Source organism: Mixophyes fleayi, chromosome 9 (assembly GCF_038048845.1).
Source record: "Mixophyes fleayi isolate aMixFle1 chromosome 9, aMixFle1.hap1, whole genome shotgun sequence".
Taxonomy (NCBI): domain Eukaryota; kingdom Metazoa; phylum Chordata; class Amphibia; order Anura; family Limnodynastidae; genus Mixophyes; species Mixophyes fleayi.
Genome location: NC_134410.1, coordinates 129,922,746 through 129,947,618, shown reverse-complemented (window position 1 = coordinate 129,947,618; position 24,873 = coordinate 129,922,746). Strand labels below are relative to the sequence as shown.

Sequence of the window (24,873 nt, the reverse complement as noted above, 5' to 3'; positions counted from 1 at the left end):
AGCAGCAAGAATTCCACTGAAGTTGTTGGTTGCATTTCAGAGGCCTCAGGAACATCATTCAGCAGCAATTCCTGGAGGATTAGGGGAAATGAAAAGCCTGCTAATCAGAATGACGTCTTAGCGCCATAGAGTCCAGTGATTTGCATAACAGCCGCACGGAATGCAGTGATTTGCAAAACTGATACAATGAGCGTAAGGAAAGCGCCCGTGAGTAGGCCGTGGGCACAGGCATATAAAGGTTGCAAGGGCATTATATGATAGTGCACAGCGTGATGTACCAAGGACTTTTTTCGTTTTTGGCTAAACATCTTTTTGCATAATAAGAAAATAAATTTGCTTGTTTACATGATGTGAGGCCTATCATCATCAGCTATTTATATCGGTAATATGAAACGGAAATGTAGGGACCTTGTGGCTTAAACAGCGGAGGCAGACATTTTTTTTGGCTGAACCAATATTCACAAGAAAATATGAATGAGGTAGAGCCTGTCCCAGTACTTACCCCCTGGGGCTGGGTCATTGTAGTGCAGATTGATCCTGGTCTACGATCAGAATGGTGCACAGTAAACCCTAGTGAGTCGAATGGCAGCGACGTTTCAATGAACGTCGTAGATAGAGCGAGTTTTATCACTATATACGGCTCATGGCGATACAGAGGTAATTTTATCTGTGTGTGTGGGGAAACCATTTTTGTGTCGTAAGTGTGTAATGCGCTGATTGGCTACAGGTTACTCTACTTGTGTGAATCCCATAATACTCTGATTGGCTGCAGATAGTCTAGTCATGTGAATGTTCCAGTGTTCCGATTGGCTACAGGTTGTTCTAATCCCAGTGAGAGTTGTAATGATCTGATTGGTCTAGCCAAGTGCATTGCAAAGTGATTATATAAATGTGTCACCACTAGGAGAAAAACAAATACAATAAGCCGCACACTCCACATAAATGCATCAGCTAATGGCTGTATTAGCACTAATTTGGTGTTGGGGATGAAGATGTATGAATCACTGGTCATTTTGGAGGAAGTTTTATGATCAAGAAAAACTGTTGTAGCATCATAGAGGAACGACTGAAAGTATCTTATAGAGACTACAGACATATTTTATATAAAAGTAAAACTATCGCTCTTTGCACGCCTCAAATTAGTGTAACTTTGGTAGGACTCAGAATCATATGCTACCATGGCTACCACAGTCATATGACACAGGATGTACTGCGCAAAAGGGCTTTGGAATGCCCTGTAGGCTATGTTTAATATAAAATCCTCTGCCCCCCTTTCCCCTCTGCCATCAAATGACCTGCTGAGAGCTGTGAGCCTGTGTGTGGCGGGCAACCATACTTTGCCCCCTCTCAGAGAAGATTTTGAAAAGGAAATAATGATATGTAGCAGGACAGCTAAAAAATGATCAGATGCATGCTTAAAACTGGCTTAAGTGCATTTTTTAAAGAAAAAATAATCCTTGTATTTGGAAACTGCTGCTTTGAGAGTTGAGCAGCATAATATTGTTACATTTTAGTAATATAATAAGACTACGTTTGTAGTCCATTAGGTACATTTAAAATATTTCAGAATAGCTTTAGTCTGCTTTCTCTTCTTCATCATCATCATCATCATCATCAATTATTTATATAGTGCCACTAATTTTGCAGCGCTGTACAGAGAACTCACTCACATCAGTTCCTGCCCCATTGGAGCTTACAGTCTAAATTCCCTAACATACACAGTCACACAGAGAGAGAGGCTAGGGTCAATTTGTTAGCCAATTAACCTACCAGTATGTTTTTGGAGTGTGGGAGGAAACCAGAGCACCCGGAGGAAACCCACGCAAACACAGGGAGAACAAACAAACTACACACAGATAAGGCCATGGTCAGGAATTGAACTCATGACCCCAGTGCTGTGAGGCAGAAGTGCTAACTACTAGGCCACTGTGCTTGATAATGAAGTGTGTCCCCCCCAGTTTGCTCTTTGTCTACAGGGGTGTTCAACCTGTTGGCCCTTAAGTAGTGCCCCATAATCTGTTTTGGGGGTCCTGCAATGGTCAGATATGCAGTAAGTTGCATGTGAACCGCTTTTTTGGGGGTCCCATAACAATAGCACATTGAATCTTAGGGTCCCATGTAACAAACGATTTAGCACCGGTAGTCTAGACTCTGTGATATCTTTCACTGTGATGCTGCCCTGTCTGCCCTATGTACGCACTACGCAATTTTTCATCTGGTTTCCCTACATTTAGTTCGAAATGACTTGGAAAATAACATTCAGCAGCTTCTGCCCACCCACAGTTGTTGTGTCCGTCTGGCCTTTATTTCTCATTGTATTTGTCTAAATCAGAGTCTGGGAGAGCAGACAGGGCTGTGAACACGCAGGATCCTGTCTGGCTGTGTGTGACATCATAGGGTAGAGGTCATATCATACACGCTGGGGGGGATGTGCTCTGAGCCTTGAAGGTCATTATATTTGTGGGCAGACAATCAGACTTGGGAGACGGAAGAATGAAGGAATGCTCTTGGCAGAGTCGTACACTACTATCTAAGGGCTGGACTACACTGGCGATATATTTATTTTTGTCCAAAGTTAGTTTTGGGTGGCGTTCAATGAGTTAATATACAAATATGTAATTGCACCTGCTGTGGATGTGCTGGACGTTTACAGGGCAGGACCTTCGACACAAGTTATCCTTTAAGAGTTTAATTTAATAAGTCATCGCTTGCTTTGCAACTAATTGTTTCTATCGTGTTGTGATAGGTGGTTTTTCATTGCTGTTTAGTGCGATGATCTCCTTTTAATCGCTCAGTGTTGCAATTTACTTTAATTGCATGAGGCATTTAGGCGATTAATCTCATCCATAGAGTTCACAAGGACTGGAGATTAATCGCTGATCCCAGGCAAATCTAGGCATGAAATGCTCATTGGAAAATACAGAAAGTAGTACATTTTTTTAAATTATTTTTTGACGATTCAGTCGCATAAAATTGCGCTTAATCGCACTTGATTTTCTTGAGCTGTTCATTTTATGAGAAGCTGTTTAAATGCTTTGTTACCGCGTCTCTACACAGCTCGCAGAATGGTGCCGGCGGTGGGATGAAGCATTGTGCGTTGCAACAGAATCAGTATTGCAAACATATTAAATTATGCTATAATATACTATACATGCTTGATAATGTTGTTATAGGAAGTCTTCTACACTCAGGTCTTTATTTTATCAGGCAGCTTTGTCTATTTTAGGGTCTGGTACACTTTGGATATAATTGTATCCACAGCGGAACGGTCATATCCAAAGACAATGGAAATAAACATTACCTGGATATAATTAACACAAAGGGAGGTAGATGAATTGATAAAACAATGTATTTAGTAAAAGCTGCATGAAGTCACGGGTCAATAAATTAAAGTCATCTGAAGGTGCACTATAGAGAGGTCGAATTTCATCGTTTTGATTCGACAGGTTCAATTTCCTCCAACATCCCTCTGTGCCGCTTGCGTTCTGCTGTCTGAATTCTGTGTTCAAAAATAACATAACCAATATCTCTAACGCTAGAACAGCTAATTCTCCTGCCGTGAATGGACCCGCCCGGCCATTTGTCCCATATTACACCCGCTGAACTTAAATTGGGTATTAACCTGCTCAGACGTGACATCCACGGCCTGGGACTCTGCGATAGGGCCACAGAAGTGGAAAAATAAACTACCTCATTACGATGATGGACGTATCCCAGTAAGAGGCCAGAGGAGTGTGACCTGTTGTAATGTCCGTGTATCCGGATTATTCCTCATGGATGAACTGTGTAATGTGTATGGACATTTAGGAGGGCGCTTCCAATGTGTCTGTCTGCGGTCATGTTACGAGCGATGGGGCGAGCCGTTGTTTTATTGTTTTGTTACACCTTCTCTTACGGATCAGAGGCCGGATAAACCAGACTCTAACCACCGAATGAGTGAGGTTTCCTTATTCCAAAGCCTCCAGAGACTTCACGGCACATGTCGCCAGCCGCTATATTGGTTATTTTATTATTGGGGTGGGGATGCGGGGGGGCAGGTGTGGGGGGTAGTTCTCCTCTGTATAGCGCTGCGTAATAGATTAGCACTATATAAATAAACAATAGTTCTGTGCTATTACTGTTTGTGCTAGAATCTGTCTATTGGAAGCATTTTGTGGGCAGCACCAATATCATCATCATCATCATTATTATATAACACCACTAATTCCGCAGCGCTGTACAGAGAAGTCACTCACATCAGTCCCTGCCCCATTGGAGCTTACAATCTAAATTCCCTAACACACACACACACACACACACACACACACACACACACACACACAGACTAGGGTCAGTTAACCTACCAGTATGTTTTTGGATTGTGGGAGGAAACCGGAGCACCCGGAGGAAACCCACGCAAACACGGGGAGAACATACAAACTCCACAGAGATAAGGTCATGGTTGGGAATTGAACTCATGACCACAGTTCTGTGAGGCAGAAGTGCTAACCACTGAGCCACCGTGCTGCCCACTACGCCACCGTGCACCTATATTCATGGGAACGTGGCCTATCCATTCACTAGTAGCCAATGAGGCATGAGGTATAGGTATTTAGGAGGCACTGGCTTTTATTGAATAGGTGCATACTTGCTGGGTGCACATCACCATATTGGTGCGAATGATCCGAGAGATGAACATAACCATTTAATTACCTAAAGAAATAGCCATGCACCTGTTTGCCGGAGACTTACCTGATAAATTACTCTTCGCTCTGTGTACCGTTTATGTGCTAGGTGGGTGTGTGTAACTATGGATTTACAGATTGTTACAATACTCTTCATTAAATCTTGTTAAAACAAAAAAAAATCATGCTCTTAAATGTTAAAACCGTGGCTCTGTAAGTGGTCGGTGAAACGTCACCTTTCCAGGAAAGCTTACCGTGGCTCATACCGCCAATGTAATGCTGTATTGATGATGTAGATGATGTGATGCTTCTCTGGAGAATACCGTTGCATCTTATCAATAAGCCGGGGGTCCCTATCCGTAGGCTAGGGGGGGACAGTTCCGTCTCTCTATTCAGTATTTTAATTTTGGATTAGTTACAGAGGAAGAGAACTCCATCTCACAGGCGAGCCTTTGTCTTCCTAGTTCTAATGAGTTTCTGGTATTCTGTACACGGGGATATTAGATGATTAATCTGTGATTGATAGAGGATAGTCCTCTTTGAGGCATCTCGAGCTTTATCAATGATATCCATCTATTTTATTAATCACACAGGCGGTCTAGCTTTTCAGAAACGACCGGGGATGCTTTTTGGGTATATTTAAGAAGGCTCATTACAGGGTCCCCGGGAACTAGGAGGAGGCTGTTACTAATGAGTGTGATATGGAAACACTATATATATTGGATCCATCTGGTAGCGCTCTTGGGTACTGGCAGCGTGCCCAGATACTTTGTGTAGACGTCCAACAACAAAACGGTTTTTCAGACCTGCACCTGTTCTGTGCGTGTAGACACTCTGGATTGTCCCTAGGAGAATATAGCGTAGAATCTTCCTAACCTTTCTTAATGTTTTCAGCGAGGCTGACTTTTATATCGCTTCAAATCGGAGCAGAGTGTCCTGCACTGAGGAGGCCAAACAAGGCTGGAACAGGCTGTCTTAAAGTGGCTGGTTTTTATCAATGCACACCTATGTTCTAATTTAGTGGGTGGTGCTTTGAACGCTGTTCTCCGTTAAAGCGTTGGTTATCTTTATAAGGGCGCAAGCTAATTACACCACACAGAGGTCCCGATTCATCAGGGCATGCATGCTGAGCGCAATGTGCGTTTTCACAACGCACGTAATTTGGGTCTGCGTGCGCCCAAATTCACCTGGGAGCGGATGTGAATATACGTGCGCAGATGAATACGGGTGTAGGTCCGCTCTGCTCTGCCACACAGGACACTGCAGGATACGTCCAGTACATATATGAAACATATATTCTCAAAAGAACGCACAAATTTATTTTTTTAAATTAATGTCACATGGTAATAATATAGGTATTAATGACAAAGCATTCAAAATTAAAAAAATACTTTACAAATCCCCCCCCCCCATGGAATACATCTATTAGGATGTTATTAATGTCTACAGTACATAAAATACATTGTTACAGTTGCTCCTGATTACAGACATAGTCGTTGTCATTAGTAAGCGTCTGTAGCTGGAGCAAGAGATACGGCTGAAAAAACACGTACCTGAGAGATGGTCGGAGCTTTAATCAGACGCTGCTGAGTGCGCGCACGATTGACGCGCCCTTTCTGTACCTTGACTACGGCTAAATGCCCCTTTCCCCGTCCTGTCCCCTCCCTGAAATCGTAAGCCGTAGTAAGTGTCTTGTGCGCTGGAAGCTGAATTGAATGTGGCAGCGCTCTCTGGCGTACGAGCCGGGACTGGGCAGACGCAGAGTGATTTTGCAGGTTGTGCGCACAAAGTCGGCGCTTACGGTCCTTGATGGATCGGGCCCAGAGTCTACGCCTAATTCCCGACATTGTAAACTCTCCAATCAAATTGGACAAATATGTTTTATATGCCCCCGAGAGTAAGATAATGCTTGTGGTATAGAAATAAGACAAGAGTCTCGGAGCAGTTTGTTATTAGCCTGTTCGACTCGCTTGCTTGCTCTTGTGTGAAAATATAATACTACATATAATAATGTTATTTGTGCCGTAAAGCTGTTTGAACAAATGTGTGTTGTATGCTTCATTTATGTAATATCTTCAGCTGCCTAATATAAACGTTGTCTTCCCCCCCCTCCCTTCCTGTTATTTGTTAGAAAATGTTAAACATGATTAAACCAATGTCAGGATACCTGTTATGGTGCTCAGTGGTACGGAAGTGATAAAATTGCTTTATTAAACTCCATAAATATGTGCATCTCTACAAAACCGTTCTGACACGATCTTAAGTCAAAGACATTTAAATCCGTTTAGTAAATACACCCCGGTGATTTGAATTCATTATTTCAGAGCGCGTGTGCGATGCTTTTACTCACTCGGCCTCTTGTAAAGAGTCTGCGACATATTTACACACTAATAATGTTTTAATGGGAAGCCATTTTTCTCCGGTTTTCCTCGTCTTCTCCCAAAGGCTCCGCTGAAGGTTAAGCATTAAACCCCAGCAGATGTCTGCCTGTCGAGTCTACCTTGATGATTGCCCCACGAGGCCGTTCCCAGAACCCAGCGTGATAATGGGCAAATGGCGCAAGGTCGCTGATAATACCAGACTTATTGTTCTGCAAATGCTGAATTTAACTCTAGCTCCTGCTGTGAAAGGCCAACTCTCTCCCCCACGCTGCCTGCGGGCGAGACTGGGCCACAAGTGACAGCAGAAATGGAAACCAAGGATGTGATGAACGAGGATTTTTTTTTTTAAATGCAAAATAAAACGGTAGCCCGTTAATGTAATCCCTCATTGCAGAGAGACCTGCTAGGAATACAGTTCCTTGTCTGGGATGTGGGATCTATGTGCCATTGTTGAGCCTAATTTGCAGTTGTGGATCGCACACCTTGTATCGCAGTGTGACAAGCCATGAATCATATCCAGGCTTTGGAAGAATATTTGCATTGTAATGACATACAGTAGCTGAGTGCAGTCACTTACAGCAATAGCTTTTAGATGGGGTCCTGATAGGACCTGAGACTCCTGTCGATAGTGCCCTGCTAATTATCATGGTGTCCCTACAAATGTATTGAGCTGTCTGCCAGAACAACTCATATACCAGACGCAGTCAGTCCTGTGCAATGTGTAGCTCTCCAGCTATTGTGAAACTACAAGTCCCAGGTGGGTAGCCACGATATAACTACCTGTGTTATACATAAGAGGGGCTCCCCTTTAGTATAAAGCAGATGCATGTATGAGTGTGTGTGCACATATATGTACTGTATGTAAAATACACTTGTGTGTAGGGCTTTTTGAACAATTAACTTAATAGATTTGTATTATTGCCATATCATTGCATTGCTCTTAAATATATATATTCACAGCAATGTAATGTATAACTAGCAAAGTATTTATTATAGAAGATTGGATATTATTTTTATAAGATATACTGCAATGTTTACTCTTGCTCTGGAGCCATAGGCCAGAAGTATTGTGGAGGTGTTTCCCATAGCAACCAATCAGATTGTTGCTACTATGTATCTGGTACATTCTAGAGAATGTTAGCTAGAATCTGATTGGTCGCTATGGGCAACACCTCCACTATTCCTTTGTAGAAGATAAATCTACCCCTATAACCAGCCCAAGAGAAACCTTTGTGTAAATGTAAGGACAGAAAATTGACAATAAACTTACTTTATCCACATTCCTCCGCACAGTTTATATAAGGTTGGGGAAAGGGCCCTGCTGATAACGTCTCTCTTGGGCCCCATGATTTCTGGTGGCTGCTTCGCCCCCTCGGTGATGTCACTGGTCCCTGAACACCAACCCACAAAATGTCTGCCTCCTACATAGGTGACAAAGTGTCTCAGTGATGTCACTGGTTCCTAGAGCATTGATTGGCTGCCTCCCCATGAATATTGGCTCCGCCCATAAAGCGGCTGCCTCCACTTGTGTGTAGTTGGAAGCCGCTCACTCCGTTTCGAGCAAGCGTGATCCTAAAACATGGCGTCCAGTTGGCTGATTGATTACAATGTGTCGTGCTCTTTTAATTCACCATGGAAAATATACGTCAGTTTGTCGTAAACAATCCATGACTGAAACATAAACGCATTGGTCAATGCGCCACCATCAGTCACCACGAGGACTGCGCTCCGTCTCTGCAGGAATAAAGCCTCTTCACGTTCCCGGCACTTGTCCGCAGGCAGCGTGTGACAGTACAGTCTCTCAGGAGCACGGAGCGCACCGAACATGCTAAACAGGATACAATAAGTGGGCCGAGATGTTATAAAAACAACACAGTGGTCACCGGAGATCGGGAACCTCCGACAGGAATGTTTTTTCGGGCTAATTAGTGCGACCGTAACCTGACTCTGTATTTCACCTGGAGGATAGCCGGAAAAACTCAATTTAATTTTCTAATTAGTTTTTGTCTATATTGTTAAATCTCCAGGAAGCAGAGGCTGGAAGCTAATTCCACTGTAGTGATTTATGCCGTAAATTAATTTATTTAACCCTGTCTTGGTCGGTTGGTGATTTTGAGACATTTTAATGAAATAGTCGCCTGTCCTACGTTTCCAAATTTTTATTTGGCTCTACTTGGGCAATGGGGCGACCAATGTACCCTCTGAAATGTTTAATGACCAGACGGAGTCTGTTGTGAAAGCTATTTCTCCTCTATTAACACATAATAGGGAATCTATATGCAAAACCTTTTTATTAGTTTGATCTTTGTCTCTGTACATTACATAGAAATGTCTTTATCTTGTGTCTACGGGGAGAGCAGATCCGCGGGGGGTGAGTGGTGGTGGGGAGGGGGGGGGGGTATATGCTCACACGCTTCTCACCGGGCTAACACGCGAGCTAAAGACATGATTTAAACTAATTCATTTGCTGCGAGCACTCTCCTGGACTGGAAGCAGCAGGGTGTACATGACACAAGATCAAATGAGGGGACATCATCTTTCACATTTAGAAAGAAACCGCGCTTTGAATATAGCTTCAAAACTGTTTCATATCTGGTAGTGCACTTCCTTTTCTTGTGCATGATCCTGATATAAGGGGCATATTGCTTCATCGATTATCCCTAATACATTATATGTAGGCCAACGTCAAATAAAATGTTAAATTTTGCTTTGGGTAAATTTTGGTAACCTAAAATAAAAGAATATGCTATTTTTACCGGTGCTTGGAGAATTAGGCAATGTTCAGGGTGCCACGATGCGTCTTATGGTTCAAGTGGGTTGTCAGAACACTTCAGGCATGAACTTCTCATTCAGGTATAATGTGGGAGGGGCTTTGACAACCCTGCACAAGGCCCGCTAGATCAGGAGCGAGGATTTGTTGCTCAGACTGTTAACCCAATTGCAGCATTTACCATAGGTAAGTAAAACATTGTATTTTAGTTTGGGTCACCTTTTTAGGTTCAAATTGCAAGTCAGAAAAGATGCATTTTTTAGCATGTATAGACAGACATGGGAGACTTTCAGATCCTGTACATAGAAGTTTAGATTGCAAAAATACTTTGAAACTTCATTTGAATGTTTGGATGGACAATTTTTAAAGTGGACTTTACCTGGCAGATCCAGCCTTATTATGGTCTCTGAAATTCACTAGGGCCCTGTGACATCACTGAGATACGTTGGCGTAATACAAATTCCTTATTTTGAACGCTAGGTCCAGTAAGTAAAACCAGTGACCATTGTATGAAAGACGCATTTTGCTGGTTTGAATCAAACAAATGATTAACAATGCAATATCCCCGCAGTATGGAAGTTTTTCTGTCGGTAACTGTTCTTTCCCAAGGACATGACTTAGACTGGACATTGGCTGTAAGGCTTTTATTACAGAGTAAAGTACGTACCACCATTGCTGAAAGTGGCCTTAACGGACCACTAATCCGCACAATTGAAGTTTGGAGATCTGAACTATCAGGATAAAATACATTATTTGGTGCTGTCCTGACAGTTGAACCTCTGAAGCTCCTCCTGCATTTTTAGGGAGTCTACTACTGGTCAAAAAGCTGCGATCAAATTGATTTTGCCTTGTTCCTGAATGTGGGTCGATCAATCCACACTGCATTTCTGCAAAGCTAATCCCGGTCTGTCACTCCTACTCTGCCTGCCCACATAGAGAAGCCCCTCCCATCTAACATGGAAAAGCTCCTGCAGAGGGGTAAGAGGGCATATCACTTCTCTTAACAATCTGGTGGCCATTTATCATGGTCTTTAGCTGTTTATTGCCAACAGCACGGTGATATGTGACAAGTCACTTATTTGAGGCTCCCATGGTAGAAATTGGTAGAAACGCATGAAAACAAACATGCACTTTAGTGATTAGCTTTTAACACGTGTTCTGGCTATCCCTCATGCGTTTCGCTTTTACTAATAGAATCTATTGTGGCAAACAGTTTGTGCTACCTTCTACAATGTTAAATGTTAGCTATGTACAAGCTGTAAGGGATAAAAACTAGGTAAAGCTACGTACACACGTATGCAATCTTCAGATGCAATTTCTGTAACAATTTCACCAACGGCTGAAAGTCCATCATGAGCAGCCGATTCATGTGTACACACCTACACGATTTACCTTCAGATCTGTGATCTTCATCTCTCACAACCATCTGCTGGAAAGACCGTAACTCTGTACACTGTACAGATATCTGCCTACACTGCTGGTGGTGACTGCGTACACACTGCCATATTACCCGACATTGTTCCATCGTTGATCATGAATTTTAGGAAGTTTATAAAACCAAATCAACAGATGTGATGTGTTTTGGTACGATAACACATGATCATAGGAATCGTGTGATCTGCACAATAATTGCATCAATAATTGTGTAGCAAGTAATTTATATGTAGAGAGATTTTTTCCTGCAAACAGTTACAATATTGACATTTGTGCAAAGTTTCACCAGCACAAAACCGCTAGAACTTTACTCTCCTTAAAGGGGAACAACACATGAAAATTTTAAGTCACCACTTCCACCCCCAACATTTTCAGAAACCACTAAATTTCTATCCATAGATGGAAAAATAACAGTGGCCATTTCTGATGATAATAACTTGTTTATTGTGTGTTTTTTTATTAAGCACAGTAAGTCTGTTGTCAGTGTGATGGCTCTTTAATTCGCCCCATTAAAAATCCGATGCTCCCATCCATGAATTTGCACATTATAGGATAAAGCAGCCAGCGAGGACCTAGTCATGTATAACAGAGGAGAGTGGTGAATATATTAACGTGGAATATATTAAAGTGACACCTCTTGGCTTCACCATCCGAATGCAAGCTATCACACAGCATAAGCCGCAGCCAGCCTGTAAACGCGTGTCATGCCAAATTCGTCATCGGAACAGACTAGAGGATGAGATGTACCAGCCTCCCAGCCCTCTGTCACTTCATCTCTCATGTATTGCTGGCCAAAAATCTATGCCGTCAAACAGCGGGGGGCTTGTGGAGCCATGCAGCCCACCTGACGCTTTGTGTCCGATGCATGATGGGAAAAGCGACTGTGATGATTAACAGTGATAGCGATATCCCGCGGGCTGCGGGGCACGTCGTGTACCCTAGTGAGGAGGAGACTGGGGCACGGTGTCAGAGAGGGGGTCGTTGGAGGAGGACCGCCAAGGGTTGAGAGCACAGCTGTGGGACAAGAGGGAAACACTCAAGGCGTCCCCACCCCCCCCCCCCACCCCTTCCCCCGCTCCTTTCGGCTACAGCGCACTCAGGCAGTGAGGCAGCTCTGACTGAAGGGAAACCACAGGGAGCTGCAATTTCATGTCGTCTCGCAGAAGGGAAATATTGTTAGAACCTGGCCGATGAAATCAGCTGTAATCACAGTGTCGGAAAACATGTTCCGTGCTCTTATCCGTAGTAAACCTTCATCGCGGCCATCCCCGAATGTACAAACCATGCACGTGTGGGGTTTATTGATTTATTTAGCTGCTGTTTCAGGTCTTGTATCGGAGCGAGCGGTTCCTCAGGGAGAACATCCATCGTATTCATTATTATGTTACCTCTAGCTAGTCCAAACCCTGTTAACCTAGAAGGCAAAAACAAAAAGTTTTCACAGTGGGTCGTAATTTGATAGAGATATACAGGTAATGGCAATTAGAGAAGCATTTGTATTAACCCGAGTGAATTAAAATAAATAAATTCCATTTCATTGACTTATATTGTAAAATATGATAATTTGAGCCAAATGTGCTTAAGCCCAGTCCTCAGGAGCTGCCAACAGGCCATGTTTCCAGGATTTCTGTTGGTAGAAACAGGTGGGAGGATTATTGAACCAGGAAAATAGGTGAACTCCCCGAGCACGATGATTACAGACATCCTGAAAACATGAACTGTCGGTAGCTCTTGAGGACTGGGCTTAAGCACACACTGGGTTTGAGCACCTCTAATATAAGGTAACCATCATATTTTTGGTTTAACCTGCAACTGACCTGCCGCACTTTAAAAATGAGTCGTATGGTTATACCACTGGGGGCTTGCTTAGTGCCCCCTAATCCGCCCCCAACCCACCTTTACTAAAAAACACCCTTGATATGCCACCCCAGTGGTAGGTATACGTGGTACCCGCTCACCATGGCAACTTGCAACTGTAATGATGAGCACACGATTCTCTAATCCTGGCCCTGCCGCCCGCTTCGCAATGCTGTGATTGTGCCTTTATGAAATAAAATCATTTTTGGCATGATATGTTAATTCTTCTACACCAAGCTACTTTTGAGGGACCATCTGTCTTTTTAAACTACTAGCTTACTTGTCGAACAGATCTCTGTGTGTGCCATTCAGACTCCAGAATCGGGACGAAGCCCTGCCCCCATTTGTACAAGCCCCACCCAGAAGTGACCACTTTCCCCATCCAGAAATGACCAGTTCATGCCAGGTACACCCACTTTGGGGTGAAATTTCACCAGGTATTGTAAGACCCGCTCCTTTTACACATCTTGATTTGCGGCAGTTGTGTTGTATGTGCGCTTCAGTGAGGAAGGGGCTAATGTGACTGATAAATAGATGATTAATTTAAAAAAAACACAAACCGTTCTCCGTAAAGAGCTGCGTAACGTATTAGCGCTATATAAATACAGCATAATCGTATCGTATACTGGTAGAGTTTACTGTTAAATCACAAAATGTTAATGCATGGTGCAAAAAAATCCACTTTAAATGTCCTGGCTGGGCAGGAGAGGTTTGATCCGCCTGTCAGACATTGTGTTGCTGTGTTTTGGAAAGCGCTGCCGGATTGAGAGGTGGAATTATCGGATACCAGTGAGTGATTCCAGTTATAGTGAGGGGGCCGGGGGGCTGGAGGGGAGGGGGAGGGGGGGGGGGGGGGGGAGCGCCTTCTGCCGCCAACTGGTCCATCTGTTACAATGGCAGATCCTGCGCGGACCACACAAACCCTGACTGACTATATATGTTATTCACAGAAACCATGATTGAAAGTTATAGATATATGTAATCTATCTAACAGTCAGTTTTGTGCAATAGAAATACATATTGCAGCATAGAGATGAAGACGCTAGATGATTGTGCGCTATGGTTACAATTACATAGAGTGAACATGTATGTATTTAATCTGCCCAGTATGACTTTAGCCATGTTCCATGTACATCACACATAACTGTTCCTTTACGTGCTGCCATATAGCATCACATGACCTCCTCAATGGCCAATATATATCCATATAGCCCCCACACCGCCACATAGCTATAGGACCTCTGTGTAATCTTGCAGGTATATGTAGCAGTATTCCGTCATACAGCCTCATGAAGAGGAAGGTCGAAGTTGGTCGATCCGTGTCGAGGGTTAAGCAAACACGTGCGCCAACGTAGATGCAGCTCCTGACAAGACGTATACGTAACCGCTGTGTGCGTATGACTTAACAGCCATACTGGCAGGAACCTCAGAATGATGGTGTAGATAGAGGGCCACAGATGGTCCTTCCTTGCCTTTAACCCTCTTCAGTTCCAGCCTGCGGCAGGGTGAGGTGTTCCGGCCCCTAACACGGATACGCTCTGAGCTGCCCGGCCCAACAGTGTGGCAGAGCGAGGTCTTTACATGGTTAAACCGTGTAATGGAACACGAGTGTGGAGAGACCTATCTGCCTATAATTAGCAGTGCATTTAAAAGCCATTAATTAGCAGAACGTGTGTGTTATGCAGAGAAGCCCGGCGTTCACTACCCCCCACCGCCTCTCAGGGATGAATCAGAGACTCTCGCTTTGTAATTGCCATGTCCTGTATTTATCTTTACAAATTATTGTGCACAGATTGATGCATAAGTAGAGGATATGACTAACGGTTGATTGTATAAATAAATGGGTGCATTAAGCAGTTTATTATTGCATAAATTGAAATACAGTTTTGTAGCCATCTGTATCTTAAAGCCCATTACCTGCACAGAGTGAAGGCAACCATTTTATGGGCTGAACTAATCAACGTGAGAGTGCAGCCTATCCAGTTACTAGGAACCAGTGACATCACTGAGAATGCAGCCTATCCAGTCACTAGGAACCAGTGACATCACTGAGTGCAGCCTATCCAGTCACTAGGAACCAGTGACATCACTGAGAGTGCAGCCTATCCAGTCACTAGGAACCAGTGACATCACTGAGAGTGCAGCCTATCCAGTCACTAGGAACCAGTGACATCACTGAGAGTGCAGCCTATCCAGTCACTAGGAACCAGTGACATCACTGAGAGTGCAGCCTATCCAGTCACTAGGAACCAGTGACATCACTGAGAGTGCAGCCTATCCAGTCACTAGGAACCAGTGACATCACTGAGAATGCAGCCTATCCAGTTACTAGGAACCAGTGACATCACTGAGAATGCAGCCTATCCAGTCACTAGGAACCAGTGACATCACTGAGAATGCAGCCTATCCAGTCACTAGGAACCAGTGACATCACTGAGAGTGCAGCCTATCCAGTCACTAGGAACCAGTGACATCACTGAGAGTGCAGCCTATCCAGTCACTAGGAACCAGTGACATCACTGAGAATGCAGCCTATCCAGTTACTAGGAACCAGTGACATCACTGAGAATGCAGCCTATCCAGTCACTAGGAACCAGTGACATCCTGAGAGTGCAGCCTATCCAGTCACTAGGAACCAGTGACATCACTGAGAGCGCAGCCTATCCAGTCACTAGGAACCAGTGACATCACTGAGAATGCAGCCTATCCAGTCACTAGGAACCAGTGACATCACTGAGAATGCAGCCTATCCAGTCACTAGGAACCAGTGACATCACTGAGGCACACTACCATAGTTACTGCTAATGATTGTGTCATTTAGGTGCATTTTCAATGCAATAAAGATTAGTTATTAAGCCCAGAGGATAAGAGTGGATAGTAGGAACTGCATCTGTTATACAAATGCAGGTCGTCAGTACTGAAAACGGACATTTACAGGGACAGATCTGTAACACGTGGGAATTGGGGACAGTCGTCAGCTGTGATTTATTAGTAATATATTAATAATCATGTGACAAGCTTTTAGTATTGTATGAACCAACGGATAATTATTTTAATTTCATATTATAATACGCTTCAAGTGACTAAATTGGACTGTAAATAATGATTGTATAATCGAGGTTCTGACTGGAGAGTGCACTGATTATACGCTAATAATGCTTTGCCTTTTCTCTATGTAATGGGTCCTGCGCAGTATTTCCTCGCTCTCTGTTCATGGCCGCTCCTGAGACCCAGGACGCAGACTGCCTGTGTTCCGCGACCTTTATAAAATTACATAGAAAAGCCTACATCCATGTGCTCTTTATATCATCCAGGACTTTTCTGCATCCTTATAATTCATAGTAGGGGGTACTATTTCCTAGATAACATAATTTGATAGTGAAGGAAGAAATAGAATGTAATCATTTGTTGCAGATTTGTTGTGATGCAAAATCTATTACGTTACGTGTGTTGCAGGTCGTAAGTAACAGAGCTGTATTTGTCACAAGGACAGATGCATTGGGCATCTGTGTTAATGGGGCATCGTATCTCATAGCATCTTACTATATATCCTTCTGTACCTTTCAGCTGCTCATGTCCCTTTATTCCGTGATTTTTACAATGACTCTCACCGTCCCTTGATCAAGTGGCTCCTAATACTCTTCTTGTTAGTGTTGAGCGTGATGTCCGCTCTGGCACACTAAAGAAACGCGTTGTCTTCAAAAACTCTCCCGCAAAGTAGAACGTCTTTGGTGAAAGTCTTATACCTCTCATTAGTTCCTCAAGTTTATTTCCATCTACTGCTTCTATTGAAATGATCTAGAGTCTGAGAAAAAAAAAATATACTTCCAATGTCTCGTCTCGGCTTAGACCATGGTTGTCCAACCCGCGGCCCGCGGGCAGCATGCGGCCCAGCACGCCTGTAAATGTGGCCCAGAAGGAGTTTTGGTTGTGGCAAGGGGGCAGCACTGTTAATGTAAAAAAAATCCTGCAAAAAAAAGAAAAGAAAATACTTACCTTGCGGTCACGTCAGCTGGTACTCCGGCTCCCTCCCTTGTCTCCTCCTCCGTGCGGTGCTCGCAGTGAATGTCGGGCGTGATATCATCACGCCCAACATCCATTGCGGAGCGCAGCACAGAGGAGTCACCCGCGCGAGAAGAACAATCAGCAGCACAGAATTGGAGAAAGGAAGAGAAGAGGACAGGAGAACAAGCCGATTAAAAGGTAAGTTAAGGGGTATTTTTTTTATTATTTCAAGGGACGCTGACCAGTGAATAAAAGTCACCTGGTCCTGGATCATCATGGACCTTATCTCCCTGCTACATACTTCTACTTGTAATACTAATGGGGCATTATATATTATTCTCTTTGGCCCATTATAAGTTGTAATCCCTTAACTAACATAGTGGTGTAATTAGCAAAACAGGTCACAATCTGGGGTCACAGTGATGTATATGTCAGGTACTGCAGGCCTGGTCAGGGCACCCTGATATACAATGCCTGGCTTAAATGCACTTTTATGTTTTCTATGTTTTTTTGGATGATCAGCTATCGTTATTGTTAGTGTATCTTATGTGCGGCCCAAACCAACTCGTCGTCTTCAATGTGGCCCAGGGAAGCTAAAAGGTTGGACACCCCTGGCTTAGAGCTTCCAACACCAAACGGCTTTTTAAAGCATTTAAATCTCTTCTCAACCCTTCCAAACCAGCCCCTCTGGCCACCATCACTGCCCAAAATCTACTGCCTGTATTCTCTACTGATGTCTTTCTATTTTTATTCAAGTTTGTGATTCTTTGGTTAGGAACAAAAATAAGTGAAATAAAAAATAATTGTAACCCAAACTCTCCCTAAGCTCATATTACCTTCTCATCCCTCAGCTCCCACTCCACCCTATAAGGTTCATGAAAGACTTACCTACACTCACCTCAGACACTTCCTCACGAGCTTACTGGACCCTCTTCAGTCTGGTTGTAATTTAAACACTCCACAGACACTGCGCTGACTAAGGGGGTCAATGGTTAGGTCATTGCTTAATCCAAAGATCACTTCTGATTCTCCTGGACCTCTTTGTTTCATTTCACACCATTGACCACTAATTTCCCGGACAAACAATACATTTCTTAGGCCTTCAAGACCAAGGTTCTCATTCTACCCATCAATCCGCTTCATCTGGATCCATCTCCTCTCTGAATCCTCTATCGGGTAGAGAACCACAAGGCTCAGTCCTAGGCTCTCTGCTCCTTTTGGATTCCAGTATCGCCGCTATGAGGATGACAACCAAATGTATAATGTATCTAGATTCCTATCCAAACCCTCTATTGGGAGGCCCAGGAGAAAGGACCATGGCTTCTGGGTGGTGGAGGGTATCGGCCACTTTATTTAGGAAATATGAAGCCACTATTTTAGGGCCGGCCAGACCCCAATATGTGGAGAAAGGTCTTATGCCACCAGATTGGAAAAGATCTATATATTCTAAACCACATGTTTTTCCATATTATTTATGTTGGCTGGTGTGGACTAGGTACCATCAATCATACACTGTCACAGTCACTATGATGATCTGATCCTTGTAGCCTGTCTGGCTTGGCTCTACTCAGCCCAGAGGTGCGGAGTTTAACGAGGCAGATGGTTCTCACCAGGGATCTAGCAATGAGAGGCGTGGACTTTGCGACCTCTGCCCCGCAGGTCGTAGTCTTCTGAGAGAGTACTAGACAAGACCATTAGGTAGAATACAGAGGCTGGGATAAGGTGATTATCCAGTAGAGACTGGTGGTCTGAAGGTTGCAGGAAATTAGGAGCACAGGAGGGTGGCAGAAGGAGTGACCACTTGCGAATGGCTGCAGAGTCTGCCGGAACACAGGGAGTGATGGTCTGTGGGAGGTTTGGAAACCACTGTGGTTAGCTGCAGAGTTGCTGGTGACAAGGAGCGATAATCTGCAGCAGGTATGGAGAACACTGTGGTTGGCTGCAGAGTTGCTGGAGACATGGCTGAGGGAGGCCTGTAATTGAGGGGCGTTGTGGGACCACATTTTTCCACAAAAGTTTCCAGATCTATTTACCTTAAGGTGACTTAGGGGTGAACCATGCCATTGCCTGAGGTGGAAGGCCAAGTTGTGCTTTTATTTATGTCCATTTTGATCACCAATATAGCTCTAGGTAGTGTCTAGGTACCTACTTGCTCAGAGAAGTCTAAGATTTTTTTTTTTTTGCTCTTGAGTTTTTGGGTTTGGGTAGACTGAAGCTCCAACAAGCTCCAAAGTGCATTGTTACTGAAATAGTTCAGTAACTGTGTTTCTAACTGTATTTTCAGTTGAGGGTTGTGAAGAGTCCTATCATTAGGAAGCCACAAGCTTGGGACTGCTGTCCTGTAGGACGCCCAATAATATCCTTTACGGGGCCGTGATCTCACCATGTACTAGGGAATATGGACGGATCAACAATAATTTGGGTGGTTTCTGTACTCAGAAAACTCATGTCTAGCCTGGTACGGACAACATGTAAAGGAGAGTAAAAGGTTTAATATCTGGCTGTGGGCTCTGTAACCCTCCTTGCGTCACAAGACGGAAGAACAAGGCCGTGGAATGTTTAGATCCCACTTATTGGAGAGATTTCAGTAATGGTTTTGACCTGTCCAGGTGTCGATCAATAGTGGTGGTGAAGTCCTCCACCAAGACTACGCTGCCACTTTCCGTCAAAATATTTTTAAACGTTAGCAACTGCGCTTTGTTGTGTGTCTGACAAAACAGTATTTTAGCTTTATACTATACAGACAAACCTGGAATAGAAATTTGTATTTGATATGTTCGATTTATTTCAGAGTTAACCGCTGATTTGTTTTGGTGCGAGGAGCAGCATCTGCTACAATATGACCCCTGTCTTAATGACTGAGATATTAGTCGTTTAGACCTGTCTTTCCCTTAAATATAAATAAGAGAACCGTGTTTGTAAAGCATCGATTTACGCCAAATGCCCCCAATTTCCCCCCTTGTAGTGTGTTTTGTATAACCTCTCGCTAAATCATTTTGATACATGTTTTTATTAAATGCATATTAGAACTAGTTGCAATTGAAGAGCAGCCTTTACCAAGAGCCAGCGATCAGTTTGAAATGACTTGTTTCTTTTGTTAGAAAAACACGATAATCTAATTATCGAATAAATTGCCTCGGTTATAGTCTAACAAGGAAGCGAGATACGTGAGTTCCATGATGAAGATCTGCATTATAAGCATCAGAAATAGAGTTGGAAGTGAGGATTCAGCTGATCTAAGCTCCAGGTTCATAAATTAGGGTTCAGCTCAACCTGGGTCTAAATTTGTTTGTTAAAATAATTCTTTGATTTCTCCTGCCATAAACCATTTATAAATTGCGCGATGGCCATTTTAAGGAGAAAGCTGCTGTTTTTCTCCGTTTAATCGCACTTTAATAAACAGACCCCATATGCTGGTTACACGTATTACAAGCCAGGGTGGAAAACACAGTTGTACATCGTCAAATAAAAATAGAAAAATAGGAATATCAATTATCTCTCATCTTTCTCACCCTCCGTTCCAGGCAGATTGCTGGACCGACGTGAAATAACCATTATGAGAAGATATATATAATTACATATGTTTCTATAATTGCATCTATATCATTAGCACCTTATTCCCGTGTAGTGATATGTAAATGAGACCATTTCATCTCCGGCATTGGGAATCCGCTCCGCTAGTTTATTTGTCTTTTCCCAGCGTTAATTTTGTTCCCGTTTTAATCTCCAATCCCTGACGTAACCATGGAAACCGCATAGGCTGCCCCTGGGCTCTGCGATAAATATACATTTTAACCTCCGTCTCTTAATGTTTCAACTACTTCTAATGCCCCCCAGGCCCATCGTTTTGACAGAGAATTCGGCAGCGGCTCTAGGAGCAGAGATGGATGGTTGGCACGTTCGTCGATGGGTTAAATGGCAAAACTATAACCCAAGATTGCCTGTCATGCTACATATATATAAAAGTACCCTGTATACCAGCATGTAATGCCTTTCACTTTATAATTGCAAAAGCTAATAGCAGGTAATCATCTATATGATCTGTAAAAATTGAGGAGACGATTTGTTGCTTTTCCCTATCTCACCGCACAGATGCTGCAGTTGCTCATATCGGCCAATCAGATGTTTGCTTTCACAAGTTATTGGTTTCCGGATCATTTATCGGTTATTCATCTCCATAGGGTCATTGGTGAGCAACGCAGGATAGCGCATCTGCTGCTTCTGCGCATTCATGCATCCATCATCATCATCATCAGCTATTATATAGCGCCACTAATTCCGCAGCGCTGTACAGAGAACTCTCTCACATCAGTCCCTGCCCCCTTGAAGCTTACAGTATAAATTCCCTAACACACACACACAGACCGTGAGAGACTAAGGGCAATTTGATGGCAGCCAATTAACCTTCTAGTATGTTTTTTGGCGTGTGGGAGGAAACCCACATGAACACGGTCAGAACATACAGACGCCACACAGATAAGGCCACGGTCAGGTATTGAACTCATGACCCCAGTGCTGTGAGGCAGAAGTGTTAACCACTAACCTTAGAACATTAGAATCGCTGGATGAGTTACATTGTATCCAGGACTTAACACACTGTAACGTTTAAATGAATAGTGGGGTAGTTTAATGACTAACCACCGCTGGGCGCTGTATTCACTTAAACGTCTTCCATGGTGTCGAGTAGTGACCATTACCACATTCATAGGGTAGCGTTACTCTGAAACTGCGCAGTTCTTCCTATTGGAGGGAGGAAGGGGTTAATCCCCAAAATACAACAAAACTGGATGATGTCTTTAATCCATCTGCAATATCCCCCATATTACACTTCTGCCCAGACTGTCTGGCTGTTTGCTGGACGGTTTCATGTAATGTTTTTTTTCTCCGACTTGTGTCTGTTCCGATTGCTCTGATAATAAAGCTTTTTATTGGGTTAAGTGCCGTCCTGTAACAGAAAGGGATGTGTTATGTACTCTGGTAACCGTTTGCCTTAAATCATTTAAGGGGAAGAGACGCGTTAAACCAAATGTACGAGGCTAAGTGATAGGTAATGGATCAGGAGCATAAGAATCCAGATGGTACTGTTGGCCTGAGCAGAAGCAGGGGAACGTTTCAAACGCTGGCGGCTGGAACTCGTCCCTTAATATGAGAAACAAACACGATTAGTCTCTATCTTGCTTTGCATTACACCTGTTAGAGACCCCCCGGGGGTGGGGGGGCATCGTTATATGTTATCAAGAATCCAGTTTATTTGTTTAACTCCATGAACTACTATTTCTGGGGAAGGTGAAGCAATGGTTTGTTGTTGGCTGAAATGAACAGAATGGGGCATATTCAATTAGCTTTCCGGTCCGCGGGATCGCGCCGGAACAGCCGCAAAACTTAATCCACGTTACCGCAATAACGTTACCGCAATAACGTGGATTTTCATTCGCAGCCCTTAGGTATCGTATTAACGGCAATCGTGCGCAGGATTCACGGTAACGCGCGTTACCGCGGACCGGAAAGCTAATTGAATATGCCCCAATGTGTTTATTATATTTAACATTATTATGGACTCCTCTAAGGCATCGGCCACCCCCATGGTTTATAACTGCCCTTTCTGACCATCTGCACCTTTTATTTTTATTATTATTATTATTATTATTATTATTATTATTATAATTACCATTTATTTATATAGCGCCACTAATTCCGCAGCGCTGTACAGAGAACTCACTTACATCAGTCCCTGCCCCATTGGGGCTTACAGTCTAAACTCCCTAACACACACACACACACAGACACAGACAGAGACCTACAGACTATTTGTTAGCAGCCAATTAACCTACCAGTATGTTATTGGAGTGTGGGAGGAAACCGGAGCACCCAGAGGAAACCCACGCAAACACAAGGAGAACATACAAAGTCCTCACAGATAAGGCCATGGTCGGGAATTGAACTCATGACCTTTGTAAGCTAGTTGTAGTGAGCAGCGTATGATGGGACTGGAGGTCTAACTAAGGGGGTCAGTGAATTATAACTCCTACTACCCTTAGTCGGGCAGAAGATTTAAAGTTGCACACCAGGGGGTAAATGTATCAATCTGCGGTTATCTAAAATCGCATGTTTTCTGCAATTTGCCATCAGTGTTTAAGATGGCAATCATTTATATAAACCCACCAGGCTTTGCCTTTTAATAAAATTGCTGTTTTAAATAATGCCGGCAAAACGCAGAAAACTGCTGATTGATGCATTCACCCCTGCGGCCCAGTGCAATATATTTATTTGCTGTCTCTTCTGTTTCCTTTGGAAAAAACGGACTTCTAAAAGCCAGATCACATTTTATTAAAGTGACGTTATCCAGCATTGTCCACTATGGACGGAATTTCTAGACAAGTTTTTGAAAAGATCCACTGGGCCTATTTTGGGCAAGGGGCCTGGGGCTGACGTTGTGTATCTTTTCCTATTCTCTGCTCTGCCATGTTTGTCTCTGTTCCCTCTGATTTTCCCTATTACTCTTCTGCTTCCTGCCACTTACCTGCACCTCCACCTCCACCTCTGCCCCCCCTGTTAGTCTTACCCCAGTAGACAGGCCTATCCTCTAGTAAGGTCTGGAAATGTTGTAACACTTGTGCTGCGGTGTTGTTGCATTTTCCCGAGCAGAAGCATCCACATTATCACTCGGTGATATAACTGTATCACATAGCTACACAAGGAGAAATAAAAACTCTGGAATCTCTTGACTTTCCCAGGTGTAGGCCTCAAAATCCCGCTGTGAGGCTGCAGAACCTCCGGTGAAAGATATCTTACACCAAGGTTAGCGAGCCGCAGCCTTGACAGATCGGTATTGTGTCCCCAATTCCCTCTGCTAGTATAAACTTTCCTTGTGGGATTTTGTTGTTGACAATGAGGCGTCTATGCCAGAGACAAAGACTGGTAAAATCTGGGGGGGGGGGGGGGGGAAGCTTTAAATCGAAGGTCCCACGTTGGCTTTGATTCATAGCTGCTATTGTTCCATGAACCTTAGATAGGAAAATAAAAATAAAGCCGCTATCAGCAGTGACCTTCAGAATTGACTGCTATCTGCTGCACAGCAAGACGCTAACACTCCCATCTTGGCACAGCAACCCCTGGAGTCATCACCGTGACTGGCATACAAGTGGGCTGATGATAGAAAAGTCTCTCTTCATTTCTTTATCTGTCAGCACTTTAATATGTGATGCCGTGTGATGTAAACTCACCTTGCAATCTGTTCTCTCTTTCCAGGGTCGTCTGCCTGGCATCAAGGTGAAGTACCTTTTCTTGGCATGGCTGGGCATTTTCGTGGGCAGCTGGGTGGTATACATGCACTATTCATCCTACTCGGAACTTTGCAGAGGGCACGTCTGCCGCATGATCATAGTGAGTACCTCTTCTGTGGCTCTTATTATAATGTAATATTATTGTTTTGCTTCTGACCTGCTGTCTGCATGCAAGAGGCCTTACCTGCCAACTGTGCTGATCTGTGGGCCTTGAAAGGGGTGTGACTTAACAAAGGGGAGGGGTTTTAACCAAAAGTGGGTGTTTCTGGGATAGAGGCGCAGTTTGAGCAAATTGGGGGAGGGCTGATTTTGCCATGATTTCACCTGTCTAGATGTCATGGGGTATGGCTTAAAGGGGACGTCCACCTTCAGATTACTTTATCGGATTAAGCATTCTATATTTTACCTCTTGAATAAATATACGGTGTTTCTCTATCTGCTGTGTTTCATGGCCATGTCTTTATAAGACAGGGTTGTTT

At 43.6% G+C, this 24,873-nt stretch overlaps 1 protein-coding gene across 5 annotated transcripts in view; it reads left to right on the top strand.

Moving 5' to 3' along the window:
* Nucleotides 1-24,873, top strand: part of DIPK1B (divergent protein kinase domain 1B) — a 66,710-nt gene that overhangs the window by 10,317 nt on the left and 31,520 nt on the right. For all 5 annotated transcript variants that reach the window (XM_075185742.1, XM_075185739.1, XM_075185740.1 and 2 more), the window contains exon 3: nucleotides 24,360-24,494. In XM_075185742.1, the coding sequence (XP_075041843.1) occupies nucleotides 24,360-24,494 (135 nt within the window). The remainder of the gene's footprint in view (nucleotides 1-24,359; nucleotides 24,495-24,873) is intronic.